A 16,867-nucleotide genomic window follows, 5' to 3' on the forward strand; every position below is an offset into this window, starting at 1 on the left:
TTCCACTTATACACTTCAATCATGTCTCCCCTCATTCTTCGTCTAACAAGTGAATGTAATTTAAGGGTCTTCAATCTTTCTTCATAAGGAAGATTTCTAATGCTATGTATTAATTTAGTCATTCTACGCTGAATGTTTTCTAACGAATTTATATCCATTCTGTAATATGGAGACCAGAACTGAGCTGCATAATCTAGGTGAGGCCTTACTAAACATGTATAAAGCTGAAGTATAACCGCTGGACTTCTGTTGCTTACACTTCTTGATATAAGATATAAATCCCAGCAATCGATTTGCTTTATTACGCACGCTTAGGCACTGCTGTCTTGGTTTAAGGTTGCTGCTTACCATAACCCCCAAATCCTTTTCGCATTCTATATGGCTAAGTTCAACATTATTAAGCTGGTAAGTGCTAAGGTTATGGACATTTCCGAGCTTTAGAACTTTACATTTATCTACATTGAACTGCATCTGCCACTTTTCTGACCACTAACTGAGTTTGTTTAAATCCTCCTGAAGTTGTGAGACATCAACGTCTGAATCGATTATCCTACCTATCTTCGTGTCATAAGCAAATTTGCTTGTCACTAGTAATTCCCTCGTCAAGGTCGTTTATATTATAAACAACAATGGGCCTAAAACTGATCCCTGCGGAATGCCACTTGTTACAGATCCCCACTCAGATTTAACCCCATTTACGCACACTCTCTGCTTCCTATTAATGAGCCATGACTCGATCCATGACAGCATTTTTCCCCCAATGCCATGAGCAGCCACTTTCTTCAACAGTCTCTGATGTGGTACTCTATCAAAAGCCTTACTAAAATCTAAATAAACAATATCGAATTCTTTATCCTGATCAACGGCCGCAAAAGCTTTGCTGAAGGTGGTTAATAAATTAGTTAGGCAGGAACGGCCCCTGGTGAAACCATGTTGAGTATCATTAATCAAATTATGCCTATTGAGATGGCTTCTTATATTATTAGCTATAATTGACTCTAGTAATTTGGCTACAACTGAGGTTAGGCTTATTGGGCGGTAATTTGACGGTAACGACTTGTTCCCTGCTTTGAAAATTAGGAATTACATTAGCCATCTTCCACATATCAGGCACTACACCTGTTTGAAGAGATAAATTAAAAATATTAGTTAAAGGTTCACAGAGTTCCACTTTACACTCTTTAAGAACCCTTGAAAACAGTTCATCAGGGCCCGGGGATTTATTTTGCTTTAACCGATCTATCTGTTTGATAACCATTTCGCTAGTGACTGCGATATTGCATAATTTATCATCTTCAAGCCCACTACAAAAATTAATTACTGGGATATCGTCACTGTCTTCCTGAGTGAAAACCGAGAGAAAATAATTATTAAGAACAGAGCACATTTCATTCTCCTTGTTAGTGAGATGACTAGTTATTTTTAAAGGGACCTATCTTATCTCTAACTTTTGTTCTATAAACCTGTAAAAAACCTTTTGGGTTAGTTTTCATATCCCTAGCAACTTTAATTTCATAGTCCTGTTTAGCTTTTTTTATCCCCTTTTTAACGTCCCTCTTAATGTCAATATATTGATTCATAAGATGACCCTCACCTCTTTTGATACGCCTATAAATTCCTTTCTTCTGTCCTAAAAGATATTTGAGCCTATTATTCATCCATCTGGGGTCATTTCTATTCAATCTAATTTCCTTATATGGGATAAATGTCCTTTGGGCAGCATGTATTGTGTCAGTTTGTTGAAAGAACAATGTGTAGACCAAGTGTTTTCATTGAAGCACGTATGAGCAGTATTTAAGAGTGAAGAGCTGTTTGTTGTACTTGTGGATCTAGAAAAAAAAATTGATAATGTGGATAGGAAAACAATGTGGCAGGTGTTGCAAATGTAAAGAATAGGTTGTGGGTTACTAAAATTATGTATGAACTTTTATGCTGAGCGTGAGGCTAAGCTTAGAGTAGGACGGAGAAGTACTATTTTCCTGTAAATGGACTGTAGAAAAGGATGCACAATGTCACCACAGTTGTTTAAAATATTCAGACAAGGATGTGATAGAAGAGAATGCTAGCGTGTTGGGAACGGGTGTGTGAGTGAATAATGTTGGATCTGATATAGAGTGGAAGCTATCCAAGTTGCTCTTTTCTGATGACTGGTTTAAAGTTAAAAGGCTAGTGAATGAATTTGGAAGAGTATGCAAAAGAAGAATTAAAAGTAACTGTAGAAAAAAAGCAAGATGATGAGTGAAATAAAAAAGTCTAAGCAATGATATTGAATATCAGACTGGAGAGAGTATGAAGAAAATGGATGTATTTAGACATCTGGGAGTGGGCATGCCAGATGGGTTTAGGAAAGACGTGAACAATAAAATAGAGGAAGGGAAGAAGGTAGGTGGTATGTTGAGAATTAGTGGAAAGAAAAGGTTATCTATGGTATAGTGGTACCAACACTTTCATGAGTGAGGCATGAGTTTTGAAAGCTGCAGCAAAGAGACTAGAGGCAGCAAAGATGTCATGTTTGAGAGCAATGTGTGGTGTGAATGTCATGCAGAGAATTTGGAGCGCAGATATTAAGAGGGGATGCAGGTCACAAAGGGTATAATTCTGAGTAAAATTCTAAGTGCCAAAGAGGGGTTGAGGTGATCTGAACATGTAGAAAGGATAGAGTGGAATAAGTTGACAAAGTGGGTATATAAATAGGGTGGAAGATCAGAGGAATGGGTAGGGGTTGTCTGAGGAACAGAGGTAAGAGAGGATTTGACTTGTAGAAGCTTGAGAATCCAGCAGGTATATGTAAGTGTTAGGAGTGAATGGAGACAACTGGTGAGCAGGGAGGGAATACTGCAGTTAGAGGGTGATGCAACTGTGAATGTCAATCCACTCCTGGAAAGATGGCAATTGAATGAATAATGACATGTTGTTTTCTTTGGGTCACCCTGCTCTGGTGGGAGATGATTGTGTTAATAAAAATATGTAATTACTCTATCTAATCAACCACTAAATGCAAATTGAAAAAAGTGCAACCTCAAAGTCAACACTCCTTTCATTAATAAATATTTTAAGTGTTATATAAGTGCTAAATACCTGTATTCTCTTTACAAGTGAGAAGCTACATGATAACATTTTAAAACTACTACTTACAGTGCAAAACAATTATATTCACACTGAGAAAGCTAAAATATATAGTTCTACAGCTATGTAAATTTTAAAATTTTAATTTAAACTTTTTAGCATTTTGCATTTGTCTATTGCAATGCATTCAGACTATTACCAAATGATTTTTCTGACAACTAACTGACCATCAAACTTTTATAGAAAAGGATCACTATCATTACCCTATTTCCCTTTCATGGGGTGGGCAGAAGGTTGCCCAGAAGCAATGGAAAAGCACACTTAAAAAAAGAGGGTATATAATGGATACAATAACCTAATGAGTAAAATTATTTTCAACAGAATACATCAAGAAAATAGCAAGTTAATAAAAAGGTAAATCATTTAACTGAGCAAGAACCTTCATATTTCTTTATAAAAGTTAAGCCACTTATAATGCAAATGTTTCAGCACTAAACTTGGTATAGTGCATATCCTATACAATGCTTGGATTTAAAACATGATCTAGGATACCTTTGCTCTCATGAATGACATTGGTAAGTTTTCTGAATTCAAAATTTGAGGATTCAACCACTGGGCACAGATCATCTGCACAAACTGCACCCCTAAATGCACTAATGCATTTACAATTAAGCACTGTCATTCCAAACGTGAAAATTTATAGTAGTCTGGAATTAAAATAAAGGAATCTGAAACGTGCAAATGGAAAAGGCTACAGGATTCATCATAAACCTAAAAAATGAACAAGAGTACTCACCAATGCCAGTAGTAGTTCTCCTATTCCATATCTTTATGTTTACATATGCACAGATTCTGTAGAGAATGTAAACATCCTCATGTGTAAAAGCTGATTAAACAAGAGTGACTAAAATTTTCATAAAGATATGTACAGGTACTATCAAGTTCATCTGTTGCACTGCTGGTCAAATCTTTTAGATTTGACTTTGTGACATTAATTATGGGTGCTTTTGCTCTGTCTAATAACTACAGGTACCAATGCTGTCTTTAAATACTGACAGCAGTTTGGTCAGCTTCATATGATTATCTGCATTTAGCAAGGCATCTTGTGCTATACCATTTTTTTTTTTTTTTTATTATCACACTGGCCGATTCCCACCAAGGCAGGGTGGCCCGAAAAAGAAAAACTTTCACCATCATTCACTCCATCACTGTCTTGCCAGAAGGGTGCTTTACACTACAGTTTTTAAACTGCAACATTAACACCCCTCCTTCAGAGTGCAGGCACTGTACTTCCCATCTCCAGGACTCAAGTCCGGCCTGCCGGTTTCCCTGAACCCCTTCATAAATGTTACTTTGCTCACACTCCAACAGCACGTCAAGTATTAAAAACCATTTGTCTCCATTCACTCCTATCAAACACGCTCATGCATGCCTGCTGGAAGTCCAAGCCCCTCGCACACAAAACCTCCTTTACCCCCTCCCTCCAACCTGCTATACCAATGCTTTGAATATGCTTGGAAACAAAGAAATACGATCACTTCACCACAAAGGATACATTTGCACTGAAACCAGATGAATTCTGTTCCACTGTTATACTACTGTCATTAATCCATTTGCCACCACTGTCATCACATTGCAGTATCTGGGCAAGACTGCATCAATATCATCTGCAGTACTAAGTATTTCATGAATCAGTCAATCTCTTCCTGAATGTCTCTCAATTACAGGAATTGTGTTACATAAACGTTTGACATTTAACATGAATTTATCTGTAAACATAATTGAAGGCCATAATTAATGCCAATCATTTTAGTTTAGGAATACCATACCAAACTCATCCCACAATTTTTACTGCAATACATTTCTTTAAAATTCTTAATTGGTCCTTGGACCATAGGCTGGATCAAGGACATGCACCCAGGTATGGATACAAGTAATAAAAATATTGTGAAATAAAATTTCCAGCAGGTGAGTGAACAGGAAATATCAAGCAGCAGGAAATTTTTGCAGTCTTCAGGAAGCCCTGCTTTCCTGCAACCCTCACTGGAGTGTTATATAATTCAGGCATCCTTGTTTGCCTAGTAAATAACTGAATACACAAATTAACCTTCAGAATTGGTAGATTCATACTTTTGCCAATTACAAACAATTTTCACTTACATGACAGTATAGGTTAAAACAGTCCAGTACTGCAAATCTTTACTTGGATTCTTTCACTGCAATTAATTTCTCATTGCTACAAATGAGAATTAGTACAAAAACCTTCTCCTCCCCACCCCACCCCAAATAAATATATATACAGTGGACCCCCGCATAACGATTACCTCCGAATGCGACCAATTATGTAAGTGTATTTATGTAAGTGCGTTTGTACGTGTATGTTTGGGGGTCTGAAATGGACTAATCTACTTCACAATATTCCTTATGGGAACAAATTCGGTCAGTACTGGCACCTGAACATACTTCTGGAGTGAAAAAATATCGTTAACCGGGGGTCCACTGTATATATATATTTTTTTTATCAAGTTGGCCATTTCCAACTAAGGCAGAGTGACCCCCCCCCCAGAAAACAAAAACTTTTATCAATCAACACTTTCACCATCTGTCATACATAATCACCGCCTTTGCAGAGGCACTCAGATACAATTGGTTAGATGTCCCTCCAAATTGCCGATATCCCAAACCCCTCCTTTAAAGTGTAGGCCAACAGCTTGTCAGGTCCCTAAAACCATTCATCTCCATTCACTCCTATCTAACACGCTCACACACACTTGCTCGAAGTCCAAGCCCCTAACCCACAAAACCTCTTTTATCTCCTCTCTCCAACCTTTTCGAGGACAACCCCAACCTCTCCTTTCTTTCCCTACAGATTTACAGGCTCTCCAAGTCATTCTACTTTGTTCCACTCTCTAAATAACCTATCTACCTCAACAACCCCTCTTCAGCCCTCTGATTAATACTTTTAGTAACTCCACACTAACTCCTAATTTCCACACTACGAATTCTCTGTATAATATTTACACCACACATTGCTCCTAGACACAACATCTCCACTGCCTCCAGCCTCCTCCTCGCTGCAGCATTTACAACCCATGATTCACACCCATATAAAAGTGTTGGTACCACTATACTTTCATACATTCCTTTCTTTACCTCCATGGATAACGTTTTTTGTCTCCACATACCTCTCACATACCACATACCACTCACCATTTTTCCTTTATAAATTATATGGTTAACCTCATCCTTCATAAACCCATCCGCTGAGAAGTCAACTCCCAACTATCTGAAAACATTCACTTCTTCCATACTCTCTCCCTCCAAAGTGATATCCAATTTTTCTTTATCTAAATCGTTTGATACATAAATAACAAAAAGGCACAATACAGTAGTAGTAGTAGTAGTAGTAGTAGTAGTAGTGGACGAGGGAGGAGGGAGAGGAGGAGGAGGAGGGAGAGGAGGAGGAGGAGGAGGGAGAGGAGGAAGAGGAGGAGAGAGGAGGAGGGAGAGGAGGAGGAGGGAGAGGAGGAGGAGGAGGGAGAGGAGGAGGGAGAGGAGGAGGGAGTGGAGGAGGAGGAGGAGGAGGGAGTGGAGGAGGAGGAGGAGGAGGGAGTGGAGGAGGAGGAGGGAGTGGAGGAGGAGGAGGGAGTGGAGGAGGAGGAGGGAGTGGAGGAGGAGGAGGAGGAGGAGGAGGGAGGAGGAGGAGGAGGAGGAGGAGGGAGGAGGGAGGAGGGAGGAGGAGGAAGAAGGAAGTGGTAATAGGGAAGTAAGGAGGAGGAGCCAGTCAAATACAAAGAAAGGGGAGCACTGCAAGGGAGCTTGGTGCCCACAGAGGGAGAGCAAAACACAGAGGTGGGGGGAGGGGAAATAATGAAATAAATAATGAAGGAACAGAAACACAAGACAGAAGAAAGACAACCCAGAAGAGAAAAAAGGAAAGAGGAAAAAGGAAGAGGGAGAGGGCTTCGTCTCTGTAGATGCCTTCCTCTCCCACTACATTGTAAAATGCTCCAAACTTCAGAACACCCATGACTTAACCCTTTGAGGGTTTCGGCCGTGCTAGTACGGCTTACGACCCAGGGTTTTTGACGTACTAGTATGCCTAAATTCTAGCGCCCTCAAATCTAGTGGGAGAAAGCTGGTAGGCCTACATATGAAAGAATGGGTCTATGTGGTCAGTGTGCACAGTATAAAAAAAAATCCTGCAGCACACAGTGCATAATGAGAAAAAAAACTTTGACCATTTTTTTGGGAATAAAACAGTGACTTTGCACTGTATTTTCATATGGTATTTATTGTTGTATTCTAGTTTTCTTGGTCTCATTTTATAGAATGGAAGACATATTACAGAAATTGAGATGATTTTAACTGGTTTTACAATGAAAAGTACCTTGAAATTGAGCTCAAAGTGTGCAAGTGTGCCAATATTATTTATACCACTTTTTACACTAATGCAGTAGTCTGCGTAACAGTAAATCTTCTATTTTTTGTGAGAATAAAAATTCAAAGTGGAAAGCAAAAGAATGTAAGAGGGGCCTTGAGACGTGACTAATGAACAGAGGAAATGTCATTTTAGTGCCAGGAATGTTTTTCTTGTTTACTCTGGACCCTATTCGGAAATTGGCATCTTTTGAAATTTGTGTGAAATTGGCAAAATTGCTAAATTCTGACCACTGTACTGGATAGTTGAAATTGGTAAATGGGTGGTTTCTTGCACTCATTCGATAGAAAAAATGGAGTTCTAGCGAAATATTCATGTTTCTTGTCGACTAGTACAGTGGAATTGGCCGAAAATGGGGCTCAAAGTGGGCAAAATCGCCGATGCGTAAACATCGCCGAGACCGCTAACTTCACGAGAGCATAATTCCGTAAGTTTTCCATCAAATTTCATACTTTTGGTGCCATTATAATTGGGAAAAGATTATCTATCTTTTCATAAGAAAAAATTATTTTTTTTTTTAAATTTGGCCGACTCTGAGAAAGAGTCTCGGAGAGGGCTTGTCGACCCTCAAAGGGTTAACCTGATTCCTCCTTTTTTTCTTCTTCTCCCTCTTCCCTCTTTCCTTTTTTCTCTTCTGGGTTGTCTTTCTTCTGTCTTGTGTTTCTGTTCTTTCATTATTTATTTCATTATTTCCCCTCCCCCCACCTCTGTGGGCACCTAGCTCCCTTGCAATGCTCCCCTTCCTTTGTATTTGACTGGCTCCTCCTTACTTCCCCATTACCACTTCCTTCCATCTCTGCCACTACTACTACTACTACTACCACCACTACTTCTTCCTGCCTATATATACCCGTCCTGCTCTACTTCTCGTTAGTGTGACTATGTAAATGGTCCAAGCTAGACCGAAACGTTGTTGCAAGCTCCTCTCTTCCATGCGCGTGTTATTTGTGTATCATTTGATACCCTCATCACCTTACTCTTATCCATGTTCACTTTCGACTTTCTACCTTTAGACACCCTAAAAGTATACATAACATAATAAGCAAACAGCTGTGCATTAAGAGCATCACAAATAGCATTTTGAGAAGTGAGAAAACTGCAGTGCCAGGAGCTTGGGAAAAAAAAACTACTGCAGTGAGCTGCCTCTCTAAGCCTCTCAAACTAACAAGAAATGGTAGCCATAGAGCCAGCTAACTGGACTATATTGCATGCTGTCTGGAATGCACAGAAGCCGTGCAAAACATGAAAACCCAGACTCAGATCAGAAAATGAAAATCTACGGGTGTACAGAATGACAGTGCTTTATTCAAGATCAATGGGGTAGCAGAGACACAGATTTTGATTTTTTTTTTCTTTTTTTTTAACAAGTCGGCCGTCTCCCACCGAGGCAGGGTGATGTTATATCTTTTAAATTTTCAAAATATTGCTGAAACATCAAAAACTTTTAATAAAATATTTAGAAATTTTTAATGAAAGAACAACACCTAGAAATTGTTAAGAATTTAAAAAACAAAATACAAAACTTGCTACAATTTTCACACAAAAAATAATCTAGATCCAAATCCCTATGCAAAAGGAACTGCATTAACTAGACTACTTATCCTAATCTTAGTTTATTTACAATATTTTTTTTTACATAAACCAGTTTTACAGGCTAAGAACCATTATCCTATCTCAACTCATTTCAAAGCCCAGCCCTATCTAAGGTATACTAACCTTCCCCCCTCCAGGATGTGACCCACAACAATCAACCAACACCCAGGTACCTATCTGCTGTTATGTGAACAGCAGCAGCAGGTGTAAGGAAACTTCCCAGGGATCAAACCACAGGAACTCAGTATGTGAGCTGAGTTTGCTACCAACTGAGCCACAGGACACCCTTACAACCATACAAGGAATGGTTAACAAAATATAGCTCCCCAACTTAGATAATTCCAAGAAAAAAAAATTTTCCCTCTTTAATAAAGAAAGCACACAGAAATTGCAACACTGAGTGAGCCCAAGTGATATTTGAAAGCTCTACAACATATGAATGTTAATAACTGGAATGAACTAAACAAATATATGGCGAATCATAAATCCTCATATTTCAAAAGTAAACAAGAGAGACCAATTTCAGATGGTCAAAAGTTAAGACCTGACCAAAAGCCCAAGTTTGCACCATCATACAAGCTTATGTCGAGACTACTTTTTTTCCTTTTTTTTTTTTTGAGTAAGGGGGTAAGTAGTAGATTTATTCCTTTGTAATTTTTCTGAAGGCTTGAAATCTTTAAATTATAATTAATGCTTGTACTGAAGAAACACAAAACTAAAGTAGCACTGCAGCAGGTCATGCTAGGGAGGCACTGCCCTCAATCACACATTCCACTCATTCACAACTCTGCCAAACAATTTTTTATTCCTATATAAAAACTAGAACATTAATAGAACAGCACCAAAGTAGGCCAAGTGGCTCATGTAAGACAAATGTAACTCTCATCCAATCATTTCCACCTGTGGATCTGTCCAAACTTTGTGGTTTGTTCCACTCTTCTACCAATCTACTGCCAAATAAGTGTTTTCTTATAACCTTATTGAAACTGAGGCAGGATAACAGCTCTTAGCCTGTAAAAGTGGTTTGTTCCTTTATTCCCTACCTCTAACCTTTCCTTCCCTCCACATATTTATACACCCTCTTAAGTCATCCTACTACCTTTACGTACCATCAAAGAGTTTCGAGAGTTTCATTACTGTCGGAGTCCAGCCATGGGCCAGGCTTGTCTGGTGCTTGCCTGGTCAATCAGGCTGTTGCTGCTGGAGGCCTGCTGCCCCACATATCCATCACAGCCTGGTTGATCTGGCACCTGGTGAAGATAGTTTTTCCAGTTTCCTCTTGAAGGCTTCTACACTTGTTCCAGCCATATTTCTGATATCATCTGTTAAGATGTTGAATAGTCTGGGACTACTACTCTTCTCCATGCTTTCTAAATGTCCAAACCATCTCAACCCCTCCTCACCCATTGGAATAATACTTTTGCTAATTCCACATCTCCTAATCTTCAAACTCTGAATTCTATACGTAATATTCACACCACATACTGCCCTCAAAACATGACATCTAAACTGTTTCCAGCCTCTTCCTTAGTGCAACATTCAAAACCCATGCTTCACACACAGTGTTATTATTAATATACCCCGGTACATTTTTTTTTTTTTTTACCTCTATAAAGTTCTTTGTCTCCACAAATGCCTCAATACATCACCTACCTTGATCTCCTCATTTCTCATAGAGCCATCCACTGACAGGTCCACTCCCAAATACCTGAACACAAAGTCCACTCCCAAATACAGTGGATCCCCAGTTTTCGTAATTAATCTGTTCCAGAGAGTGACAACCCGAATCTAACGAATTCTGAATTAATTTTCCCCTTAAGAAATAATGAAAATCCAATTAATCCATTCCCAACATCCAAAAGTATTAAAAAATAATTTTTTACATGAAATATACATTTCTCTACACAGAAAACAATGAGATGCAGAATAAAACATTACTAAAATGACAATTACCTTTACTGAAGACTTATTGATGAGTGATGAGACAGGAGGAGGGGAGAGGATGGAGGTGTACTATTGTTTGGAATGGGAATCCCCTCCATAAGGACTTCAGGTACCAAGTCCTTTTCTGGGGTTACTTCCCTTCTTTGTTTTTTATTGCCACTAGGACCAGCCTGAGAGTCTCTGGACCCCTGTCGCTCAAAAAAGTGTTTGAGAGAGGTCCGTTTCTGGCATTTCTTTAAAACTTCTCTGAAATGGGACACAACATTGTCATTGTACATGTTGCCAACACAACCTGCAACAGCTTTGTCAGGGTGTTGTTCATTCATCAATGTTTTCACCTTTGTCCACATTGTACAAATGTCCTTATCTTTGAAGAAGGCACCTTCCTCCATCTCTCTTCCTCCTCCTCTCAAGCAATTTCTGAGCTGTGGTCTGTTGCTGTTGCAGATGAAGGTCTTGCAGCTCTGTAGTGGTTAGCTCTTCATTGTGGTCCTCTACCAACTCTTCCACATCCTCCAAACTCACATCCAACCCCATGGAATTCCCCAATGCCACAAAAGATTCCACAACTGGCATATGCAACTCAGGGTCAGCCCCAAACCCTTCAAAATCCCTCTCTTGTACACATTGTGGCCACAATTTTCTCCAAGCAGAGTTCAAAGTCCTGGAAGTCATTCCCCCCAAGCCTTACCTATAAGGTTTATGCAACTGAGGATACTGAAGTGATCTTTCCAGAACTCTCTTAGGGTAATTCAGTGTCTGAGGTCACTTCAAAGCACCTTTGAAACAATGCTTTGGTGTACAGTTTTTTGAAATTTGAAATGACCTGCTTGTCCATGGACTGGAGGAGAGGAGTGGTATTAGGGGGCAAGAACTTCACTTTGATAAAACAAAACTCCTGCACCATTTGCTCTTCCAAGTCTGGATGATGAGCAGAAGCATTGTCCATTACCAGGAGGCACTCGAGTTTCAATTTATTTTCCAGGAGGTATTTTTTCACACTGGGGCCATACACGTCATGGAACCAATCAAGGAAAATGTCCCACATGACCCATGCCTTACTGTTTGCCTTCCACATCACACACAATTTACTCTTGACAACACTGTTTTTCTTGAACACTCTGGTATTTCCAGAGTGATACACCAGTAAAAGCTTCACGTTGAAATCCCCACTAGTATTACTACAAAACATGAGAGCTAGCCTGTCTTTCATAAGCTTGTGTCCTGGGAGGGCCTTTTCCTCCTGAGTAATGTAGGTCCTCTTCGGCATTTTCTTCCAAAAGAGGCCTGTTTCATCACAATTGAACACTTGTTGGGGTTTGAATTCTTCAGCCTCTCTGTACCCTTTTAAGTCCTGAACATGTTTTTCAGCCTCACCATGCCTTACCACACTGTGTATGCCACTACGATTCTTAAATCTCTCAAACCAGCCTTTGCTGGCCTTAAATTCACCAATATCAGCACTAGCTCCAGGCAACTGCCTTGCCTTTTCATATATTACTGACTGCACAACACTACCTCCTGATAATTGTTTCTCGTTGATCCACACCAACAACATAGTCTCCACATCTTCCAGTATTTGCGATCTTTGTTTTATAAGCATATTTGCACCTTTCACAACAACAGCTTCTTTGATTTCCTTTGTCTTGGCCAGGATAGAAGTGATGGTTGTATGGGGTTTGTTTTACAGCCAGGCTGGATCAGCGACACACACTCCAATGACCTCTTTCTTGAATTCTATAGTGTTTCTCACCCTCTTTACCTAAGGGATGGCACTAGAAGCTTTCTTTGGGCCCAAGGTGGCTTATTTAGCAGTTACAAGCACTAAAAAGAATGGAATAATACAAAATGTATCGCATGAACGTGTGGGATCGTCCTCACTGGCTGGTAAACAATGATACACTGGCTGTACATGGAGTGTCCAGGCTGCTCAGGCAGCGCGGACATGTTCCAGACGAATGACTTATTCCGAGTTCAGTGACAATCAAGCCAATACTCTGACGAAAAAACTTAACTTATTCCGAATATTAGGTATTCCGATGACGACGTAATCCGGGGGTGCACTGTACCCGAACACAAAGTCCACTCCCAAATACCTGAACACATTTACTTCCTCCATATTCCTTCCCTCCAATCTGATATCCAATCTCTCACTGCCTATATTTTTTGATATTCTCATCACCTTGGTCTTTCTTATATTCACTTTTAATTACCTTTTTATACAATCCCTCCCAAATTCTTTTACAAACCTTTGAAAAGTTGGTAAACAAATTTTGGAGGGCAGGTATGTACATGATATATAAAGAGTAAAAATTTTGGAGAAAAAAAGTAAGTGGCAGGGTTATACACAAAGCTACGCTATACTCGAGTATACGAGGTAATTCAAAATGGCTTCAGTAAATATATGCTATATTTCAATACAAGTGGTGAAGAAGCAGAATATCCTAGATACTGAAATAGTAAAAGCAGACTTAATACAAAGGTTCAAAAGTAGATATAACAACCTATTTCATATCAGCTGGTTGAAACTGAACAGGAAAAGGAGCTCAAACAAGAACAAGAGCTCACCTATACAACTCGACCAGTCCTCGTTCACATACACGATCCTTGTACTTAATGTCAAACATGTAATATACGACTTACAGTTAGCTATTAGAGCATAAGTAATATTCTTATGAATCTGGACTGGTTTTTTTCTTGTGCCCAATGATGTAAAGAGAATGAAGACAGATTGCATAAACTCAAATAGATAATCACACACACACAGCAAATAAAAAGCAATCCACAGTCGTTTCTGACCAAAACCTTGCCAATAAAACTGAAAGACAATACAATACCCTCGCTCATTATGGGAGCGGGATTGTATATTTACTTAGTCACACGAGTGATGGGTTGAAGCCTGAAAATGTGCCAAATTAGCCAACTTCGGTAAAAATTGATATATAGAGGGTGAAAAATCAATTTTTATGTTAAGACAGACATAACTAGATCTCTCTTTTAAAGCTAATAAGAATCATACAATGAACAAATGCTAATTTGTAATATGTTAATGTACAATAAATGCATTTCTTTTTTTTTTTGCATTAGGGACATCTGTGATATGAGTAAAGAAACTGGTTGGAGGGCAGAGAAAGGGACTGGATGGTGAAGGGAAGTGTGGAAGTAATAAGGAAAGGTTAGGGTATCAGTGTAGTGTAGGCATCAGGGCTCTGATCAGCTAAACAGATACATAAAAGTGGTCTGCACCACCACAATCACAGTAAACTGACTGTTCAGAAATAATAATGTAATTAAATTAGATATTTTTCAGATTCAAGTTTAGATATATATGTTTTCAACATGCTGTATTTCAAGAAAAAAGGACAGGAAAAACTTAAGTAAAAATGTTAATTGATGATTGTATCAAGTCACACTTACACCTACAGTCGAATTTGACCCAAAACCTGCTTCTGACACATCACTAGTGAAGTCCTGCACCGCTGTGATGTTAATGCCAAGAGCTTCAGCAGCATCTGAAGCATTGCGGAACTGGAGAAAAGACCTAAGAGCAGCCTCAGCTGCAGAATGTTTGGCTTGCTTCTTACTACGTCCTGAGCCACGGAAAACTTGCCCACTGATCTGGAAAAACAGAAACTAGATGTGTTTTGGTTGCTGAGCAATCTAAAGTAGGGTATCCCTGTATTCTACAAGCCCAGCCTCCTCTAATCCCCCCAACACCCTCCCCACACACAAAAAGTGAAAGCAAAAAGTTTTTTATATGAATACATGTGTGCATATATGTGTTCGTATTAGTGCATGTAGGCCTGTGCACTTGTAAGTATGCTTGTGCGTACGTTAACCCTTTCGCTGACTGTGCCGTAGTTCTACACCATGAGCTTGGCTCATTCAGATATGAATGATGTCTAGATATGAAAGAATGGGTCTATGTGATAAGTGTGCACCATATAAAAAATCTTGCAGCACCCAGTGCATAATGAGAAAAAACTGCAACCGAGTTTCTGGTTAAAAACAGCCACTTTGCAGTGTATTTTCATATGGTCTTTATGGTTGCATTCCTGGTTTCTTGGTCTCATTTAATAGAATGGAAGATATTACAGAAATAGAAAAGATTCTGATTAGTTTCAGGATTGAAAATAGCTTGAAATTGAGTTCAGAGTAGCGGATTTTTGCCAATATTCAAAAGTAAAGAAATCATGTCACTTGTCCAATACACGTCCAACTGGCGAGTCTAAATGCGCTGATATTATATATACAGTTATTACAATATTGCATAAAAGTAAATCTTCTGTTTTCTATGTGAATAAAAATTCTTTGTGTGAATACAAAATCAAAATGGAATTCATGTGTAAAGCCTGGGAATGTAATTAACCCTTTGAGGGTTTCGGACGTACTAGTACGGCTTACGACCCAGGGTTTTTGACGTACTAGTACGCCTAAATTCTAGCGCCCTCAAATCTAGTGGGAGAAAGCTGGTAGGCCTTCATATGAAAGAATGGGTCTATGTGGTCAGTGTGCACAGTCTAAAAAAAATCCTGCAGCACACAGTGCATAATGAGAAAAAAAAAAAACTTTGACCGTTTTTTTGGAATAAAACAGCGACTTTGCACTGTATTTTCGTATGGTATTTATTGTTGTATTCTAGTTTTCTTGGTCTCATTTTATAGAATGGAAGACATATTACAGAAATTGAGATGATTTTGACTGGTTTTACAATGAAAGATACCTTGAAATTGAGCTCAAAGTAGCAGAAATGTTCGATTTTTACCAAATTTCTAAAGTAAACAAATCATGCCAATGGTCCAATACACGTCAACTGGTGAGTCTAATATTCTTTCACAAGTGCGCCAATAATATTTATACCATTTTTTACACTAATGCAGTAGTCTGCATAACAGTAAATCTTATATTTTTTGTGAGAATAAAAATTCAAAGTGGAAAGCAAAAGAATATAAGAGGGGCCTTGAGACGTGACTAATGACCAGAGGAAATGTCATTTTAGTGCCAGGAATGTCTTTCTTGTTTATTCTGGACCCTATTCGGAAATTGGCATCTTTTGAAATTTGTATGAAATTGGCAAAATTGCTAAATTCTGACCACTGTACTGGATAGTTGAATTTCATAAATGGGTGGTTTCTTGCACCCATTCGATAGAAAAAATGGAGTTCTAGCGAAATATTCATGTTTTTTGTCGACTAGTACAGTGGAATTGGCCGAAAATGGGGCTCAAAGTGGGCAAAATTGCCGATGCGTAAATATCACCGAGACCGCTAACTTCGCGAGAGCATAATTCCGTAAGTTTTCCATCAAATTTCAAACTTTTGGTGTCTTTATGATCGGGAAAAGATTCTCTATCTTTTCACAAGAGAAAATTATTTTTTTTTTTTTAAATTTGGCTGACCCTGAGAACGAGTTTCGGAGAGGGCCTGTCGACCCTCAAAGGGTTAATAAACAGAGGAAGTTATTTTAATGCCAGGAATGCCTGCACTGTTTATTCTAAACCCTGTTTTTAAATTGGAATATTTTGAAATTTGGGTGAAATTTACTAAATTACCAATTTCTGATCACTTTATTGGGTAGTTGAAATAGCTGATTGGGCAATTTCTTATGCTCAATTGATAAACTGGAAGATATACTAGCAAAATAGCTAAGAATTTGGTAGACTGGATCAATGTAATTGGCCTAAAATAGTACTCAAAGTGGGCAAAAATTGCTGCTGCGTAAATATTGCCAATGAAGCATAATTCGCAAAAGAGTAATTTAGTCAATTTTCCATCAAATTTTGTACTTTTTGTTTTATTACCTACAGAAAAAAAAATTCTATTA

At 38.7% G+C, this 16,867-nt stretch overlaps 1 protein-coding gene across 3 annotated transcripts in view; it reads right to left on the reverse strand.

The window, feature by feature from the left end:
• Nucleotides 1-16,867, reverse strand: part of LOC128686632 (Adenosine deaminase acting on RNA) — a 60,006-nt gene that overhangs the window by 16,799 nt on the left and 26,340 nt on the right. For 2 of the 3 annotated variants that reach the window (XM_070080117.1, XM_070080115.1), the window contains exon 4: nucleotides 14,462-14,662. In XM_070080117.1, coding sequence (XP_069936218.1) covers nucleotides 14,462-14,662 — 201 coding nt within the window. The remainder of the gene's footprint in view (nucleotides 1-14,461; nucleotides 14,663-16,867) is intronic. The other variant, XM_070080116.1, reaches the window with a different exon arrangement.

Source organism: Cherax quadricarinatus, unplaced genomic scaffold, assembly GCF_038502225.1.
Source record: "Cherax quadricarinatus isolate ZL_2023a unplaced genomic scaffold, ASM3850222v1 Contig153, whole genome shotgun sequence".
Taxonomy (NCBI): Eukaryota; Metazoa; Arthropoda; class Malacostraca; order Decapoda; family Parastacidae; genus Cherax; species Cherax quadricarinatus.